This window comes from Cyprinus carpio, chromosome A25 (genome assembly GCF_018340385.1).
Source record: "Cyprinus carpio isolate SPL01 chromosome A25, ASM1834038v1, whole genome shotgun sequence".
NCBI lineage: Eukaryota > Metazoa > Chordata > Actinopteri > Cypriniformes > Cyprinidae > Cyprinus > Cyprinus carpio.
In genome coordinates, this window is record NC_056596.1 from 13,390,275 (window position 1) to 13,408,445 (window position 18,171).

General features: G+C 34.6%; 1 protein-coding gene across 2 annotated transcripts in view; it reads left to right on the forward strand.

The window, feature by feature from the left end:
• Positions 1-18,171, forward strand: part of LOC109062529 (transmembrane protein 266-like) — a 54,381-nt gene that overhangs the window by 18,129 nt on the left and 18,081 nt on the right. For both annotated transcript variants that reach the window (XM_042715615.1, XM_042715614.1), the window contains 2 exons: positions 14,679-14,833; positions 17,369-17,442. In XM_042715615.1, the coding sequence (XP_042571549.1) occupies positions 14,679-14,833; positions 17,369-17,442 (229 nt within the window). The remainder of the gene's footprint in view (positions 1-14,678; positions 14,834-17,368; positions 17,443-18,171) is intronic.

Sequence of the window (18,171 nt, forward strand, 5' to 3'; positions counted from 1 at the left end):
TGACTCACCGTGGACGGCCACTGTGCAATACTCTGCTACATGCAGGGAAAGTTGACAAACACCATAAGCTTAATTATGGCAGCCGACACACTGTCCACAAACCACGCCTGTGTGTGTGTGTGTGTGTGTGAGACAGATGGTCCGTGCTAACTCTCGAATGTGTGATTGCCCGAGTGTGTTTCTGAGATGTCAGCACAGAGCGTTCTGTCTCTCACGACTTGCGGGTTTACGCTATGTTTTCATAAACGTTTTAGTCTGATGTGAAATGTTTTAGCCCTAATGGGATGGTAATTGTTTCTTGTGGACGTCTGTAAAAATAAATCTACATGGCACCTCAGTGATGAAACTCATGGATTCGGATGGCGATATATATTCACTGTGGGCGAGCGAGTTCTGTGATCCTGTGAACCTGGGAACGTGTTGCTCACGTGACCTGCCGCACGATTGTTCGCTCTAAATAAAATGTCATATTCTTGGAATAAAGAGAATTATTCGATATTTATTTTTTTTGTATATAATTGTGTATAATAGGCAGTTTTCAATCGATTTTTACTGTCTCAATGATTGTTTGTGTATATCATTGCACAGCAGTTTTGCAATTTTGTATTATTTTATATTCATTATTTTAAATTTAAATTTGGTATCTAGAACATTTTTAAGCAATTACTTACAAGTACAATTTTGCTCCATCGCATCGGTCCAAAATGAAATTATATTTATCTCTGTGATTCAAAACACATATGCACAGCAGTTTTGCGTAGTCAGGTTTAAGCATAGTATACATTTTTCGCAATCCAAATATATAAACTACTTTCTAAGTTGTTATTTTATTTGTTTTATTTTAAGTGTGGTATCTAGAAACATTTTAAGCAATAAAAACTATTATTTACAAGTAAAATTTTCTTTCGGTTTATGCTGTCCCATCACAATAATCCACAATGAAATATGTTGGCAGGGAATTCAAAGATATGTTCATGCCAACTTTTATTTATTTGTTTTATGTTAGGTGTGGTATCTAGAATGTTTTTAAGCGATAAAAGCTATTACAAGTACAAATTTCTTTCGGTTTATGTTGTCCCATTGCATTAATCCACAATTAAACATGTTTTGATTCTTTGTGATCGAATCACATCACACAGCAGTTTTGCATTGTCAAGTTTACACTTTACAAATTTTTTTCAAAATCCAGATATGTAAACTACGCACCAAGTTTTGTTAACGTCATTTGTTTTATGTTAGGTGTGGTATCTAGAACATTTTAAGCGATCACTTACAAGTACAGTTGTCTTTCGCTTTATATCTTTTTAGTCCAAAATGAAGTATGTTTTGATTGGCTGTGATTGTATCACATTGTACAGCAGTTTCACATTTTATCAAAATTTAAATAATCGTTTTGTAATCAAGATATATGTAACCTACATTTGTTTTATTGTAGTTAGTTTCTTAAAACAAGGGACTGTGACTTAACCTAACAGCAGCCAAAATACAATGCTGTGAAAAGGTTTTGCCCTTTCTTGGATTTCTGTCAGGTGTATTTTCTGTTTGGACATGCTTTCTGTCAAGGATACTTCTCATCAGATTTGCTGAATTATACTATCTACAAAACATTTTCTGACAGGAACTAATCACAGCTGCACAGATTTCCATAGAAAGCTCAATTAAGTCTAAGGACTCAGCTCTGTTAGATTGGTATCCTTGAGCTCCAGGTTACGGTTATTCCAGGACACACCGTTTGTGACAGTTTCACCCCGCCAGCATATCAACAGCTTTGTTTCCCTCTCCCGTAACTGTCAGTAGAGAAAGCGAGAGCACAGCCACGTCACAGGTCGTGTTTTTGGCGTGACTCACATCTGAAGCATGTACGTAATGATAGACAGGATATATTTGCATGATTTGATGTCAGTTTAAGCCTTATTTGAACTAAGCTAATAATAGAAACGTGCCACAATGACAGTTCATTTATTATCCCAAAACTTTGGTGAATGCCACACAAAATCTGTATTTAAATAATGCATGCAACATTAATGCACATAACATTACTTTTGCAGTTTCAAAGAAATGATAGCTAATTATTTCTTTATTTCTAGTTTTCTATTTAGAGAAACAAGCATTTGTAATGACTTTTTTTTTTAATATTAACTTACAGTGGTCTGTATAACTTACTTTTAGTGTATGCATGGTCCTTGAGATTGAATATTTTAAGGTTTGAATTTGGATAAATTTCATTTCTGCATTGAAGACATTTAATGCAGATATATGCATCTCTTCAGAGTTAAATCACCAGCATTGAGACTCTAATTGGCTTATTGAAATAGGTATAAAATGGGTTGAATTTTATGGCCAGGTTTTAAAAAAAGTCTTTACTCCAGTCTTCAGTGTCACATGATCCTTCAGAAATCATAATAATACATTGATTTGCTGCTCAAGAAACATTCATTAGCAATGTTGAAATCAGCTGGGCTTTTTTTTTCTCATTTGACGAAGAGAAAGTCCAAAATAACAACATTTGAAATATAAATATTTTGTTTTTACTGACACTTTTGATCAATTTAATGCATCCCTGCTGAATGAAAGTATTAATTTCTTTAAAAAAGAACATCTCACACCTTGTCATGATCTACATGATTCCTTTAATCATGACAAACTCTTTGAACACAAGAAACACCACAGTAGATATGAAAGCGATCATGTAGTCTAGCGCACTCAATGGTGGGCTGCACGTGGGCGGATGGTTGTAGTTGCAAACTTCAGGGGGCATTTGCAGAGCTGGCAGTCTCAGTGCAGGGGCAAGACATCCAATGTGTGGGTTATTATTAGCATGTGCTGGCACTAGGGCTTCCTGACCGGAACAGAGGAGTGGTGTGCGTGTGGACTGCCCAAAATATTCATGCTTTCTTCTGTCTTTTTCATAACAAAAGGTACTTCACTGAGGAAAAAATGGATAATAAAAAAATTCATATTTTAATGCAGTTGATCTTTGTTTTTTATTGCAATGAATAGGAAATAATATGCTATTAAATGCTAAATATTTTATATATATAAAAAATTATTTTGTTATGTGTTGGTAGACTGTCCATTTCGATTTATGAACTAGATTTTAAAAAAAAAATTCAAATATATATATATGTGTGTGTGTGTGTGTGTGTGTGTGTGTGTGTGTGTGTGTGTGTGTGTGTGTGTGTGTGTGTGTGTGATTATTTTTTTTTCTTTGAGAATTATGTCTGTTGCTCCCTGGAGTACTGTGGGGTTTGTTTTTGCTACAATAGTGCAAAAATGCATAAGTAGTCTTAATTTTATTAGGGTCAGCTAGCAAACTATGATGTAAATATAAAATTAGTTTCATTCTTCTTTGTCTACTTTTTGTTGATCCACAAACGAAATCCAGTAAATTGACCAAAAATCTTATTATAAATTAATGTTTATTCTTTTAGATTTTGCCACCTTTTTTGACTATTTTTTTTTCAAACGAATGCATTATTTTATCTGTAAAATGCAATATTATATTGTTATTATTTAATATAATCAAGTTGTGTATTTTAAAGATGTTTATTTGTACTGTAAACTCTGAAATAATATTGAGAGATTTGTGCTCTTTAATTTATTTTATAAACTCAAATTTAGCACTAAATCGTGACATCCTCATAACTTTTGTGAGTTTAATGGTGTGCTTTTCAAATATAGAATCTCTCAGAGATTCAGCAGATATTTTATGCTTAGCTTTGTTGCTGTTGTTTGTGTATTTTATCTTCTATATTCCTTTCCTGAAGTGCTGAGGTTTGTCTGCTGGCTGTGACTATTGTTTTTAGCTTTTGCTTGCTTGCTCTTTGCCTGACTTTGTCAGTGGAACATGCACTTTACCTCTGATCTGAGACCAGCCGCTCCCTTTATTATTACATTGAAAAGCAGGCAATGTAAGAGATTTGTGTCTTAGATCAGCATGCAACTTTTGTTATATAATCACATTCTGAGATATAAAGTCACAATTGCAAGTAAATTATGTTGATTGTCGATTAGATTTAAAGTCAGAATTTTGAGATATAGAGTTACAACTATAAGAAATTAAACCATAATTGAGATTTAAAGTCACATTCGGAGATATAAAGTCACAGTAAAAAGAAAATCAGGATTGTAAGATTCTTACATTAAAAAAACACAATTAAAAGGAATTAAGTCGCAATTGTGAGATTGAAAGTCAGAATCATGAGAGATAAATTCATATTCTGAGATATAACAACAGAATTACAAGAAAAGTCTCAATTGTGAGAACAAAGTCGTGAGGAATAAGTCCCAATTCTTAGGTATAGTTGCAATTATGAAAAATGGTCACAATTCAGAAAAAATAAAGTCTCAGTAAGATGCTGAAGAATCTTCCAGTTCCTGCAGCAACTGTGCTGTATGATGAAACCATATAACCATAATATTATCAGAACCCAAAGAGCAGGTTAAAAAGCCTTGGCTGCACTTGACAGATTGTTATTATTGCTCTTGGAAATATCTTATGTATGCTGTGTGATTATTATGTTATTTTATATATTTATTTATTTTGAAGGCTGTAAGTTTTCTTCTTAAAAATTATGCCTATCAAGGAACATAATGGTTTTGATCAAGCTGTTGCAGGCAGACTCAGACAGATCTATTTTTCACCAGCTCATGCCAATAATGATTTCTAGAATCAACAGTAATGGCTTTCCCGCAACTATGGGTTGGATTACTAATGTGATGGTGTTTTGGAGAGTGACATGCAATTGAGATATCTGTCAAAACACTGCTCGGTTCTGGTGAAGATTTGCGGCTTCGTTCTTTGTTTTTGTTTGCCCTTTAGTTGTTCTCTAAAAGCCAAGACCCTGGCTGAAGTTTACTGAGGCCGGTAACGTGATGCTGTTAATGCTACCACAAATGAGGGTGATTTATGTGGAGGCTTGAAGGCGCTTGTGGTACAGCTTTGTGCTCCTTGATTGCTTTTTCTAAAAGTGATTTCCTCAGAGACCAACTTGATGCCTCCTCAACCTCCAAGTGCTGGAGACTCGTTGCCTGAGTTCAGCTTCTAGTGAAGCAATAGCGTATGTGTCCATATGAACATATGCTTAGCTGCTCCGTCTGCTGCCTTGTGTTTTAGGTCAGTGCTTTATAAGTCATGGGTAATTATACACTCTCAGAAAAAAAGGTACAAAAGCTGTCACTGGGTCGGTACCTTTTCAAAAGGCTCACCTTTGTACCTAAAGAGTCCATATTGGTAACTTAAAGGTACATATTAGTACCTGAAGTGTACATATTAGTACCTAATAGGTACAAAAGTGTACCTTTTGAAAAAGGTACCGCCCCAGTGACAGCTTTTGTACCTTTTTTTCTGAGATTGTACTGTATAAGTTTACTGTATATATGGATCCTGTCGTGATTCAAGCTAAATCAGATTTATTTTTGCAGAACAAAATGAGCAAAAATGTTTTTTTCATGAAGAAGAGGGACTGCTGATGTATATATTCAAATTTAAAGCAAATATAAAACATATTTACATAACATACATGTGACGTTTACTCAGTATTGATTTCAAATCTGGAAGATTAAAAAAAAATTAAATCCTCTTAAAATTAACAATAATTCATGTTGCCTTTTATTTCATTTAAATCATTGTTATACAATAACACAGTATACTACATCAACCAAATTATGCTGCCTTTTTATACATAGTTTGGCTAAATTCTAAGGCTGCATGACATGTACCCTTCACAAAGGCAATCCCAGAATGCATTGCAACAATTTCAGTGAAAATATTCACATGAAATAGTGGAAGAAATCGAGGGAAAGAATGATTATAATTATATATATAAATATATATATATATATACATTACTATTTTTAATGTTTTTGAAAGAAGTTTCTTCTGCTCATCAAGCCTGCATTTATTTGATCAAAAATACAGAAAAAAACAGTAATATTGTGAAATATTATTACAACTTAAAATAATAGTTTTCTATTTGAATATACTTTAAAAAAAAAAATTATTCCTGTGATGCAAAGCTGAATTTTCAGCATCATTACTCCAGCCTTCAGTGTCACATGTAACATCCAGTCTATCACATGATCATTTAGAAATTCTAATTTCTGATTTGATGAATTTGATGAATAAAAGGTTAAAAAGAACTGCATTTATTCAAAATAAAAAAAAAATTATAGTAATATATATTCTAATAATATATTTTCTTTACTATCATTTTTATCAATTTAACACATCCTTGCTGAAAAAAAATAATGAATTTATTTAAAATAAAGAAAGAAAAAAAAAATTACTGACCCCAAATTACAGACCAGTAGTGTATATTATTACAAAATATTTATATTTTAAAAACATAGCTTCTTTTTTTTTTTTTTTTTTTTTTTTTACTTTTTATTCATCAAAGTATAACTAAAAAAGTATCACATGTTCTGAAAAAATATTAAGCAGCAGAACTGTTTCCAACTTTGATAATGAATCATCATATTAGAATGATTTCTAAAGGATCATGTGATGATCCTAAAAATCAGCTTTGCATCACAGAAATAAATGATAATTTAAAGTATAATAAATTTAAAAACAATTATTTTAAATTGTAATAATATATCACAATATTACATTTTTTTCTGTATTTTTGATCGAATAAATGCAGGCTTGATGAGCAGAAGAAACTTCTTTCAAAAACATTAAAAATAGTAATGTTTCCAAACTTTTGGTCTATACTGTATATATATACATTATATATTGGAAGACACTGATATCAGCAAAACAATAATTATTTTAATTTTATAGCTGGTAATTGATGAATATATTCAAGTATTGTTAAATGTGTACTATAGTATTTTAGTTGTATAACTGATGACCAATTAATATATTAAAATATTTAAAAATATCTAAATAATCTTAAAATATTATAATTTTGTAAAATAATAAATTATATTATAAATGTAAAAGCAATTAATAAATATATTAATATATATATATAAATATATATTTTATTTATATATTTTATATATAATATATATTTTATTTAGAAGATATTCATTTTAAGATGGATATTCAATAAAAAAAGTATATTTATTTAGAGATTTACTAAAGATTACATTTAACAGTGTTATTAAATTATTAGTGTCTCTAAATGTTCAATATTGACAAGTGAATCTTAAAAAATAAATATTGACAGATGAATTTAATTGAAAAAAGGATTGATAAAAGTATTACCATCTAATAAAAGCCTGATTGTGTGGCATGTTGCCTGTGAAGAACATTTCAAATCTGTCATTCTTTAAGCTCTGTTTTGGTTAGGACAGCAAGACACCTCTCTAGAGTTTAGAATAAAGCCTCTGAGTTTTCTCTCCTGTTTATTTTTCTCCTGGAGCAAGAGCGGGAGCAAGAGAACCAGTTTTTGACTGAGAGGCATGTATGACAGCACATTTCTCCAGTTCACGATCGATCAGTTTCATGGTGTAATTCAGCCCTCTCTGCTCGGCTGTTTTGCTGCGGTTCAGTCTGTCTCTCCTGCGTCTCACATAGTGCTGATACTGATGTCTCTATAAACCTGTCCACTCCAGCACACACATTTCCTCTCTGCTCCTTCCACTGTACGGTGTGTGCACATGGAGTTAGAGAAAGTGCAAATTAGCATTTTTACGTTTGGAAATGTATGTGTCTACATTATTGTGTGACATTGAATATTTGTGTTCTTTAAAGCTCCAGTCAGGTATGTAGAGATGATAGTCAAAGTCGAATGTCAGCAAACTAAAGTTTCAAACTGTCAGATTTTGTCAGAACAGCTTCACTGTTTATTAACATTTGAGAAAATTATTTTTTCATCACAAATCAGGTTGTAAGATGTGATGGTTGCGCCACATGACATTATCAAACGTCATGTCATTTGGTGCAACTCCCCAAAAACATTGTATTTATTAATTAATTCATGATTTTTATTTTAAAAAATAACCTTTTTACCTTTAAATATATATATAATAAAAAATAAAAAAAAACATATGTTACATATGTTCATAGTGTAAAGAAAAAAAAAAATTATTACTTGATTTCACCACATGACTTTTGTAGTTGTTAAATTGAAACATTTTTGAAAATGGTATAATTTTTTTCAAAGTCATATTAAATAAAAATGAATTCAAAAAGTGCATTTCTAACAACATTGCGTACGTTTTAAACTAGATTTTAAAAATCTTTTATTTTTGAGTGAAATTGAATTTAGAAATTAAAATTGTCATTAAATCGTCTTCAGGGTGTCATGTTCGCATAAATTAAAACATAGTAAAGTTATTCCGTGCTGAGCTACCTCTTTATATTTCAGCCCAAACCGGGACCGGGAAAGGATTACATGTTGGGACTCAAACTCGGGTCACCCAGAGCACAGCCCAGAAGGCTATTGGCTCCGACAGGCCAAAAAAAATTGACATTCTGCTTAAGCATCATTTCTGGTCTTGATGAAGTGCATTCTTTCAGCTTACATGTTTGCTGGTTGTTGTGTACCTGCTACCTGTGCTATCTGTGTCTAAAATCGGGGAAGTGCTAATTAAACATCACTGTTTCAGTCAGTGTTTTTGGCCCTCCAGAAGTATTTCAGCTGAAACTGGATATTATTTTTTTGGTGTTATATTTTCAGTTGCCAAAATTTCAGTCCATCACTAGTCTTTTTCTTTATATTATGTCACTGACCTGCCTACACGTGCCCTAATGTTTAGCCCTTACATCTAGTATGACAGACTGTGGTCTGAGCCAACAAGGGCATGTCCTGTTCTCAAATGACCCAGGTCAGGCTACACTGTGCCCTCAGCACGATTTGTTGCAGGAAAGGTGAAAGAGATCCAATCACCCTCTATAGCTCCACTCTGGAACTGGAGACAGCCAGTGTCCTTCTTACACAGCAGCTTTTTGTGCTGAAGTTTGGGTTGAACTTTCCCACCTCAGACTCATTCATCCATTACTCTTAATACAGGTCACGGGTTTGGGTTTGAGTTTGACTAGCTGCTGCTCGCTCAGCATAAAATAACAACCTCCAGCCATCGGCATGTTTCACCACGGCTCGTGGTCCCGGCGGTCTCGCACTTTGTTTATCCTGCCCTTCCAGACTGCTGCTAGTACACTAATGCAGCTACGGCCTGAACTCCAATATCATACTTTATTTCACTGCACAACAATACCAATGTTGTTCAGATGCAAAGTATAGAGACTGACCACTTTTAGAAATAGAAGATCAATTTGAGCATTTTGGGATACAGTTCCTGCATCTAAATATGCCTACTTCCCTACAATATAGTAGATGAAAAACAGTACAAGAAAAAAAAAAAGTAGTATGTGTAGATTCACAGTATTCGTAGACGAAAAGTACCTGGATGACCCGCTGAGATTCTGAAGTGAGAATCTGTTGAGGACTTTGCCATCCAATTAGTGTACAGGAGAGGAGTTGGGAATGGCAGTGAAATGATGCTATTGATGTAAGTCACATGACAAAGACAATATTGCGGATATAGTACTTTTGGATTACATTTAGACTACACACATTCATACTATACAGAACATACTTTTTTAAAAGTCATGAGGTTCGTTATTCATCAAATGTACTAACTTCTCAGTACGCGATTTCGGATGCACCTAATATTCCATCCATACTGACATTAACACCCCCCCCCCCACCAAACACACACACTGCTAGCATTAATATTATAGTAGCATGCTATTTCAAACACACCCCCCATTTTAAAGGGTCACCGCCTAAAAGAACAAGATTGGTGCCTACTCTGCACTACAGGGCATTTTCTTCCACAGGGACACACCTTATGAATGTTGGTGTTAGTGTTAACTTCCCTGCACCCCTCGATAAATCAGTCAGTGTGCTGTGTTTTACTGCTCAATTCCTGAAGCAGAAAGACCTTCATATTCAGATTCTTCTATTCCTCGTTATTTAGTACATTTAGTACACGTTATTTAGTACACGTAAATCCCAAATAATCACTCTCCTTCTGTCACTAGGCTTGTTGAATTAGATTTTAGAGAGACATCCATCTAAGCTCCAGAAAGACATACACTTACACTGAAGGAGGGACCCAGGCCATATCTAGATGCCAGAATATGATAATGAACTGGGGGTGCACCAGTGTCAAATATGGATGCAAATGACCTTTCCATACGTAATTTCTAGGAACACTTCTAACAGCCACTGATCAGAACCAGCTGAAAATTATGTCTTTGATTCGATACATGGTCTGTCAGCATGCCAATCACATAAACAATCAGATTTTTACAGTGCAACAGACACAAGCATGCTCACAACAACTGTGAGAGGTGTGGCAAATATGAAGAGCTCAGTGTCGGCGTCTTAGTCTCCACCAAGCTACAGTACTAGAGGGCTCAGGTTTTCTTATATGTAAAGAGGGGAGCTTAAAGAGCAAAAATTTGAGAACCACTGACCTTGAAATCTCAAGCAGCCAACTAGCAATGCCTTGGCAACCATCCAGGACATTGAAGCGGTGCCCTAGCAACCAACCATTTGCTTGTATTCTATCATAAAAATGTCTACTAAATGGCTAAATATAAATGTAATCAACATAGCAAACAGAAAACACCCTAGCACCATCTAGTAATGCTTTGGCAACAGTCCAGAACAATCTAGCAACACCTTGGCAACCACCTGGAACACCCTAGCAGCCACCTATCAATGCATTGGCAAGCAATCCAGAACACCCTAGCAGCAAACTATCCAAAACTTCCTAGCAGCCACCCAGCAACACCTTGGCAACCATCCAGAGCATCCTGTCAGTGCCCAAGCAACCAGCCAGTTGCTTGTCACATTCCTTGCTTATAAGTTTCTTAGGATAAAAACACGTCAAATGACTAAATATAAATGTTAACAACCCAGCAGGCATCTAGCAACCACTCACAATACCAAAGCCACACCCAATCTCACACCAACTTCTTAGTGACCACTCAGTAAAAATCGCCTATACCTCTTTGAACACTCTAACAACTCAACAAACTAGCATCCCCCTAGAAATGATTTGGCAACCAGTCATTTTCTTGTGAGGTTCCTTATTTCTAAGTCACATTTACTAGAAAACCTTAGAAACTACCTAACTGTTGCAGCCATTCTGAATATCCTAACAATACCCCAATAACCTCCCAGAATCACTTAGCAACCACTCTGAACAATTTAGCAACTGCATAGAAACTTCTGAAGATATTAGCAACAAGTGGTGATGAGTTTTACTAACTTTACATGAACCACATTGTTATTGTACTTACAGTATATGCACATGTAGTATGTGTAAAATAATGTAATGTATTTTTGTGCAAACAAATCATATTAACGGTCAACGATAGGTAATCTCAACATGAAATGTTATCAAATGACTGTATAATGAAATGCAATATGTGCTCAGTCTTGTTGAGCCATCAGGGGACTTGGAGTTTGCATTTTTAGGAGGGCGTACATTTACAGATTGCTAAGGTGGTATTATTAGACACCAGTGCTCAGCCAAGCACAGATTCCATGTCTGATCTGCCCTTCCTGCTCGAATCGCACAAGGGCGAAGCCCAAAGCGTGCAAATATAGTCCATCTGATCAAGTGAAGCCGCGGCCATGCTGTTAAGCAATCATCTTTTTGGCTGCATCTGATAAGTGGAGTCTGTACTCTCCAGATGGTGTGTGTGTATGTATGTTTGTACGTGTGTTTGTGTGCGTCTATGGATGCAACTCAGAGAGCCACAGGATGAGGTCAGTCTGGCCACACTGATCGGTTTTTCCCATGCTGCCAAGATCAGAATCCGCTCCCAAGAGAAGGAGCCCAGGATGCACAGCACGGGCTTGGAGCTCAGTCTGGAAAATAGTGCGCAAATGCACGAGTTCCAACATTTCAGCAAGGAAAAAAAAAGAGATAAAAGAGAGCATACTTGGTGCCAAAATTGTGCCAAAAGGGTGTGGAATTTGGATGGAATAATGGATTCCTGGATTCCGGTTTTGGCTGGTTTTGGCTCTGTAACAGTGACAACCTAGGTGATGTTTGGAATGGTACTTACATACTTATGCTGTATACTGCCTACTATTTTGTAAAACAAAAAAAAGTATGTGAAATAGTATGCAGTATGCAAAAAGAAACGCTCTACCTGTAGGTAGATGCCGTTGGTTCCAAAAATGCATCCTTTGATAGTCGTTGTTTTGCAGGCTAAATCCCAAGTATTTCATTACAACACAACAGAGCTGCTGCCTTTTAGGTGAATGAGATAGTATTCATAGCATTCTCCAGGTATTACAGACTACCCTGTGAACTCTTGTTCTAAACTGATCTTTAGAAAAATTTAATAATGTCTTTACATAAAACTTGCATACTGTGCAGAGTAGGGATGTGTCCGAATAGCGAATCCATATTCGGAAAGGCACGGAAAATTAATAATGCGTTCTACGGAGCCACTAAAGGGACATGGTTAGCTGCTTGCTAGCGGTTTCCTTTTACATAACAGTACATGAAATTTCACACAAACAGAGAGAGGTAAGGAGAGATGACTGATAGGATGAATGATTTGCACATCCTGAGCACCACTGACAAACATCTAATCTTGTGAAATGTGTGGTAAGTACTGCCGCTCCATGGTAGAGTAGGCTACGTGTGAACGTGAATCTCGAAAGTGAAAGTTAAAAGCGCATTTATAAGTGATTTCAGTGTCCTGCATATTACTAACAGCTCCTTCATGCCCGAAATTTATATACAGGATAATTACCCAACAACATAATTGTGAAAGAATGCATTGAAATATATTTTTCTCATATATCACATATTTACTCCCTTTAGGGGTGCCGTAGTAAACGTCATTACCTTTCTGAATACCGAATTCGGATTTAGGCACATCCCTAGTGCACAGTATCTATAGTAGTTGGAGCAATATGATATTATGCCATTCCAAACATTCCTAGTTCTTATAGAATGGATAGAGCACATCGATGTTGCTTTTGATGATAAATTGATGAGTCCACCTCTGAGGTCATGCCCCCAGATCTGAGATTGGCCTGTGGCAGTGGAATAGCAGTAGATGATATGAGTGTCAGGAAGTTAGAGGAGCACAGAAAAAGCAGGCGGGAATAATACTCGGAACAGGGCAATTCAATTTGTCTGCTTTTAGAGGAGCGAGGAAAAGCTAGTGAGAGAGATAGTGAGAAAATGTGATTAATCAAAGTCACACTCACAAGAGCGTCCACTGGAAGGTTAACAAAATTTGAAAAAACAATTGTAAGCAAACTGTAAGCAATTGCAACTAATCAAGTGAATTTTTTTGACAGCTCCTTTCCATAAAATGAAAGTGAGTGAGGGCTGTGAGTGATGAGCTCCAAAAATGAAGGCCATGAAGGCGCCATTAATGTAGTCCGTATGACTTACAGTGCTTTGTATTTAATACAAAGTACACTTGTATATATATAAGCATAGTGATGTATTCCAAATCTTCTGAAGTCATACAGTAGCAATATGTAAAGGACAAACGGACAGACACGTAAAAACCTACATGTCTCATGATAATATTAAATAGATCTTTTTATTTCATGAGTTTAGGGTTATTGTAGTTATTATTAGCATAATTTAAGAACATATTATATGTAACTATAAACTTGTATGTTGAAGTTAACTTGATTGAAAAAGTATAAGGAAACTTGTATATGCAAGTAGAAACAGAAGTAGCTAAACTTGTATGTAAATATAAACATGTATGAATGTGAAGTAAACTTTTATGAACACATAGAAACAAATTTATATGCAAAACTAAAAATACACTTGTATGTGTAAGTGTGTACTTACAAGTAGAAACAGAAGTAAACTTGTAAGTAAAAGTTAACTTGACAAGTACCAGCAAACTTCTATGTAAAACTAAAAGTACACTTGTATTTATGTATGTATAACTAAACTTGTATTTACAAGTAGAAATAGAAGTAAACTTGAATGTAAAAGTAAACTTGACAAGTAAACTTTTATGTACAAACAGAAGCCAACTTGTATGTACATTTAAGTTTTATTTTATATACAAGTTTGCTTCAATTTGGACATAAAAGTTTACTTTTACAAGTAAAAAGTAACTTGACAAACTTTTATGTACAAATCAGAGCAAACTTGTATGTACCTATGTTTACCTTTATATACAAGCTTGCCTTTGTACATAAGTTTATTTTTACTTTTACAAGTATAAGTAAACATGTATGTAAAAGCAGAAGGATGCTTGTATGTACAAGTAAACTTGCATGAATGTGTACAATAAACTTTTTTGAACAAATAGAAGTATACTTGTATGTAAAACAAAGTACACTTGTATGTAAATGTAAACTTGTACTTAGAAATAGAAATAGAAGTAAACATGTAGGTAAAATAAACTTGACAAGTAAGCTTTTATATACAAACAGAAACAAAATTGCATGCACATTAATGTTTACCTTTATATACAAGATTGCTTCATATACAAGTTTGCCTTTGTACATAAGTTTATTTTAAATTTAACAAGTAAACGTGTATGTAAAAGCAAAAGTAAACTTGTACCTACAAGTAGAAATAGAAGTGAAGTGAGACTTGTTGGCCATAGGTGTGAATGTAGTTTTCTTGCATTTGTGGTTTAGTAGTTCAGAAATGTTTCTCTGCCTTTTCTCGATCTTTCTATTTCTGTGGCTCTGTTTTATCTGCAGGTCTAACTGGCTGAAGCCGTGCTGCGGGAGGAGAGCAGCGCTGTGGCAGGTGTGTTTGCTGAGTGCCGGCTTCAACTGTTTCCTGGTGGCCTGTGTCATCTTGGTGGTGCTCTTACTGACTGTGGAACTGCTCATTGATACTAAACTCCTACAATGTGAGTATTAGAATGGGTTCAGGATCCCTTTAGAAGCCGATCTAGTTGTTAGCACACATGCTCTGACACATCAGAAAGTGCCACTTACTGTATAAAGGATTCAGATTTGGACTACACTGGTCACCAGCTCATTTTGGAATCAGATTTAAATCAGAAAATCATTTGATTTCAGGATATTAAAAAATAAATGCATAAATCATTTATTCAGGTGGTTCTGAATAAGAGCTGGTTCTCATTTCCCAACCTAGGAACCAACCTAAGATTCCCTAAATATTAAAGATTCAAGTCATTAGTTTGGGATTTAGACTACATTGATTACACTGAAGGTTTTTGATTCACTAGTAATAAGTAGCTCATAAAAGTAATTTGTTGAGGAATCAGGCTACACTGGTCGAGCTTAATGTCATTTGTTTGGGATTCAAACCATAGTAGTATGCTTTTGATTCACTAGAAAGAACCGACTTATAAGAGATTTGTTCCGGAATCAGAAAATCTTTTGATTTCAGACTTCATTTGCAAAAAAAAAAAAAAACAACTTCAATATATTCAGTCAGTTATATATCTGTTTCTCATTTCCCAACCAAATAAATCACATCCATTTTATATTTGCATAACAATACATTTATGTTCACAGTTTAAAAATTCTATTACTTCAGTATACAAACACTATCTCTCAGAGCTATACGTCTGCAGTTGTTGATCTAATCTCTGTGGAGATTATTCTCAATAAACACATTGTGAGTGACATTTGCTTTGCTGCTATTTGCCTGGACATTTTCATTTCTCATAAGAGCCTAATGTAAATCTGACCAGAGATCCTCATTCAAACTACGGCGGAAAATCACGGCTCTGTGTGCAGATGAGTGCACACTAAAGAGAGAAATGTGTGAGATGACAGAAGCATAAGTCAGCCTATATCTCTCTGTCTTCTCTGGCCTTTACAAAGTCCTGATAGACAGATGGAGAGGGGAGAGATGGATGGGAGCAGTGGAGGAGTGCAGGACAGCGACCGGCCGGCGAGATTAATAGAAGGAGGGATTGAGGGAGATGAATGGACTGATGGACAGATCAGTGAACAGTGCAAACTAAGACATATGGGCTGAGAGATTGGCGGCGTGTGGAGAGAGTGAGAGAGAGAGGGGATGATAACTGAATGCAGTAGATCTCTTGCACTGTAATAGAGCGGATAAATAGACAGATGCAGGACGCGGATGGGTGGAATATCATATCACAAATGCCTAATGCTTTCAGTTCAGGCGGCTGCCATAATGAGATTGAGCAGCCGCTGTCCTCGGCCTGTGACACGGATGCGGCACATGTAGGAATATGGCTTCTCTCTCAAAAAGTCCCTGTAAGGAGGAGTAATTCAGAGTAATTCAATAATTATTTTTACATTTCTTTATGCAATGCTTGTGTTATTTAAACATATATAATTTGTGAAATGTTCTGTTTCAATGTGTTCTATTCTTGTTTTAGTTATGTAAATTATTAGTAATGATGTCTGATTTGAACCAGTTTGAACTCAGTATGAACCAGTTTAATGATTCGTTTTAGCTGATTCACAGAGTGCTTGTAAATCAATTTATCAATTAGAGTAAAATCAAAAACATAGTATTACCTGGCCTTGACAACAGTCAAAATTAAATCTCAGTTTTAATAGATTATATGTTATGTTATGGAGTTATTTTATATATATGTCATGTAATATGCTTCATTATTTTTACCATCCAATCCAATGTTTATGTTCAAACTTTTATACTCAATTTCACAAAAATGGCACGCAGGGATTCTGAAACAGTTTATAGCGAAATGAAGTAAAATGTTTTGAATTTATTCATTGAAAGGAATCATCCAAATGTACCAGTTTGCTAAAATTAATTGAACTTCTTAACACTAAATGCATTTTGATTCTGGAAGTTCTCTTAGAAGCCTCTTCTGCTCACCAAGGCTACATATGTTTAATCAAAAATACAGTAAAATCAGTAATATTGTAAAATATTATTACATTTTAAAATAACTGTTTTATATTCATATTATATAATACTATTTTATATTATGTTTTTATTTCTATATATTTTCAAAATAAAATGTATTCCTGTGATGTAAAGCTGAATTTTCAGCATCATTAATACTACTATAGTCTTCAGTGTCACATGATCCTTCGGAAATCATTCTAATATGCTGATTTCCTGCTTAAGAAATTTTTTATCATTGTCAATGTCTTAACATTACTGTGGAAACAGTGATACATTTGTATTATTCAGGATTCTTTGATGAATAGAAAGTTCAAAAGAACAGCACTGATTTGAAATAGAAATCTTTTGTAACAGTTTGAAAGCCTTTACTGTCACACTTGGTTGATTTAATGTGTCATCACTAAATAAAAGTATCAATTACTTCAGACAAAAAAATCTTGACCCCAAACTTTTGAGTAGTGTGTATTTTGAGAATCTGTAGCTCATTACATTTGACTGTATTATAATCTGTTTTTTCTAAATTTAGTGAGAGCAAAATCTCTTTGAATTGTATCCACAGTTAATAATGCATTCCAGTTTGCCTGTATCATCCACTGGATCAGCCTGGTCATCCTGTCCGTGTTCTTCACTGAGGTGAGTGTACATCTGTGTGGGATCCTGCTTTTCTTCTGGAAAAAACACCCTAATAATGTCTCGTAATAATGTCTCATAATGTGCTCAAATTTGCCAAAATACATTTCTCATTAAACATTTCTTATCAAATTCTTCCAAAACGAAATTATCTTACCTATACTTTACACATTAACTTTATGTAAAACATATCAAGGAATTTGAGAAACATCTGGGACGATTGTTAATATTCAAATGAAACATAGCAAAGCTATAAAAAGCAACGTGTCAGCATTAAAAGTGTACGTTTAAAGGGGTCATATGATGCTGCTAAAAAGAACATTATTTTGTGTATTTGGTGTAATAAAATGTGTTTATGTGGTTTAAGGTTCAAAAAACACATTATTTTCCACATACTGTACATTATTGTTTCTCCTCTATGCCCCACCTTCTGAAACGCGTTGATTTTTACAAAGCTCATCGTTCTGAAAAGCAAGGTGTGCTCCAAATGGCCAGCTATCCAGTGCGTTGTGATTGGCCGAATGCCAATGCCAGTTTTAATCTTTTTGCTAGCTGCTGAATATGAAAGCTAAAAGAAAGAGATTCATTCACCTCTATTAAAATACCAAGATATCTGTATTTAGAAACACATTCAATCTTTGTACCCTGGGAAGTGAGGATTGAAGGCAGATTTTTTAAAAAATCATGACTTTTGTTTTTTTCAGCATTTAAAACAAATTTTAAATCATAAAG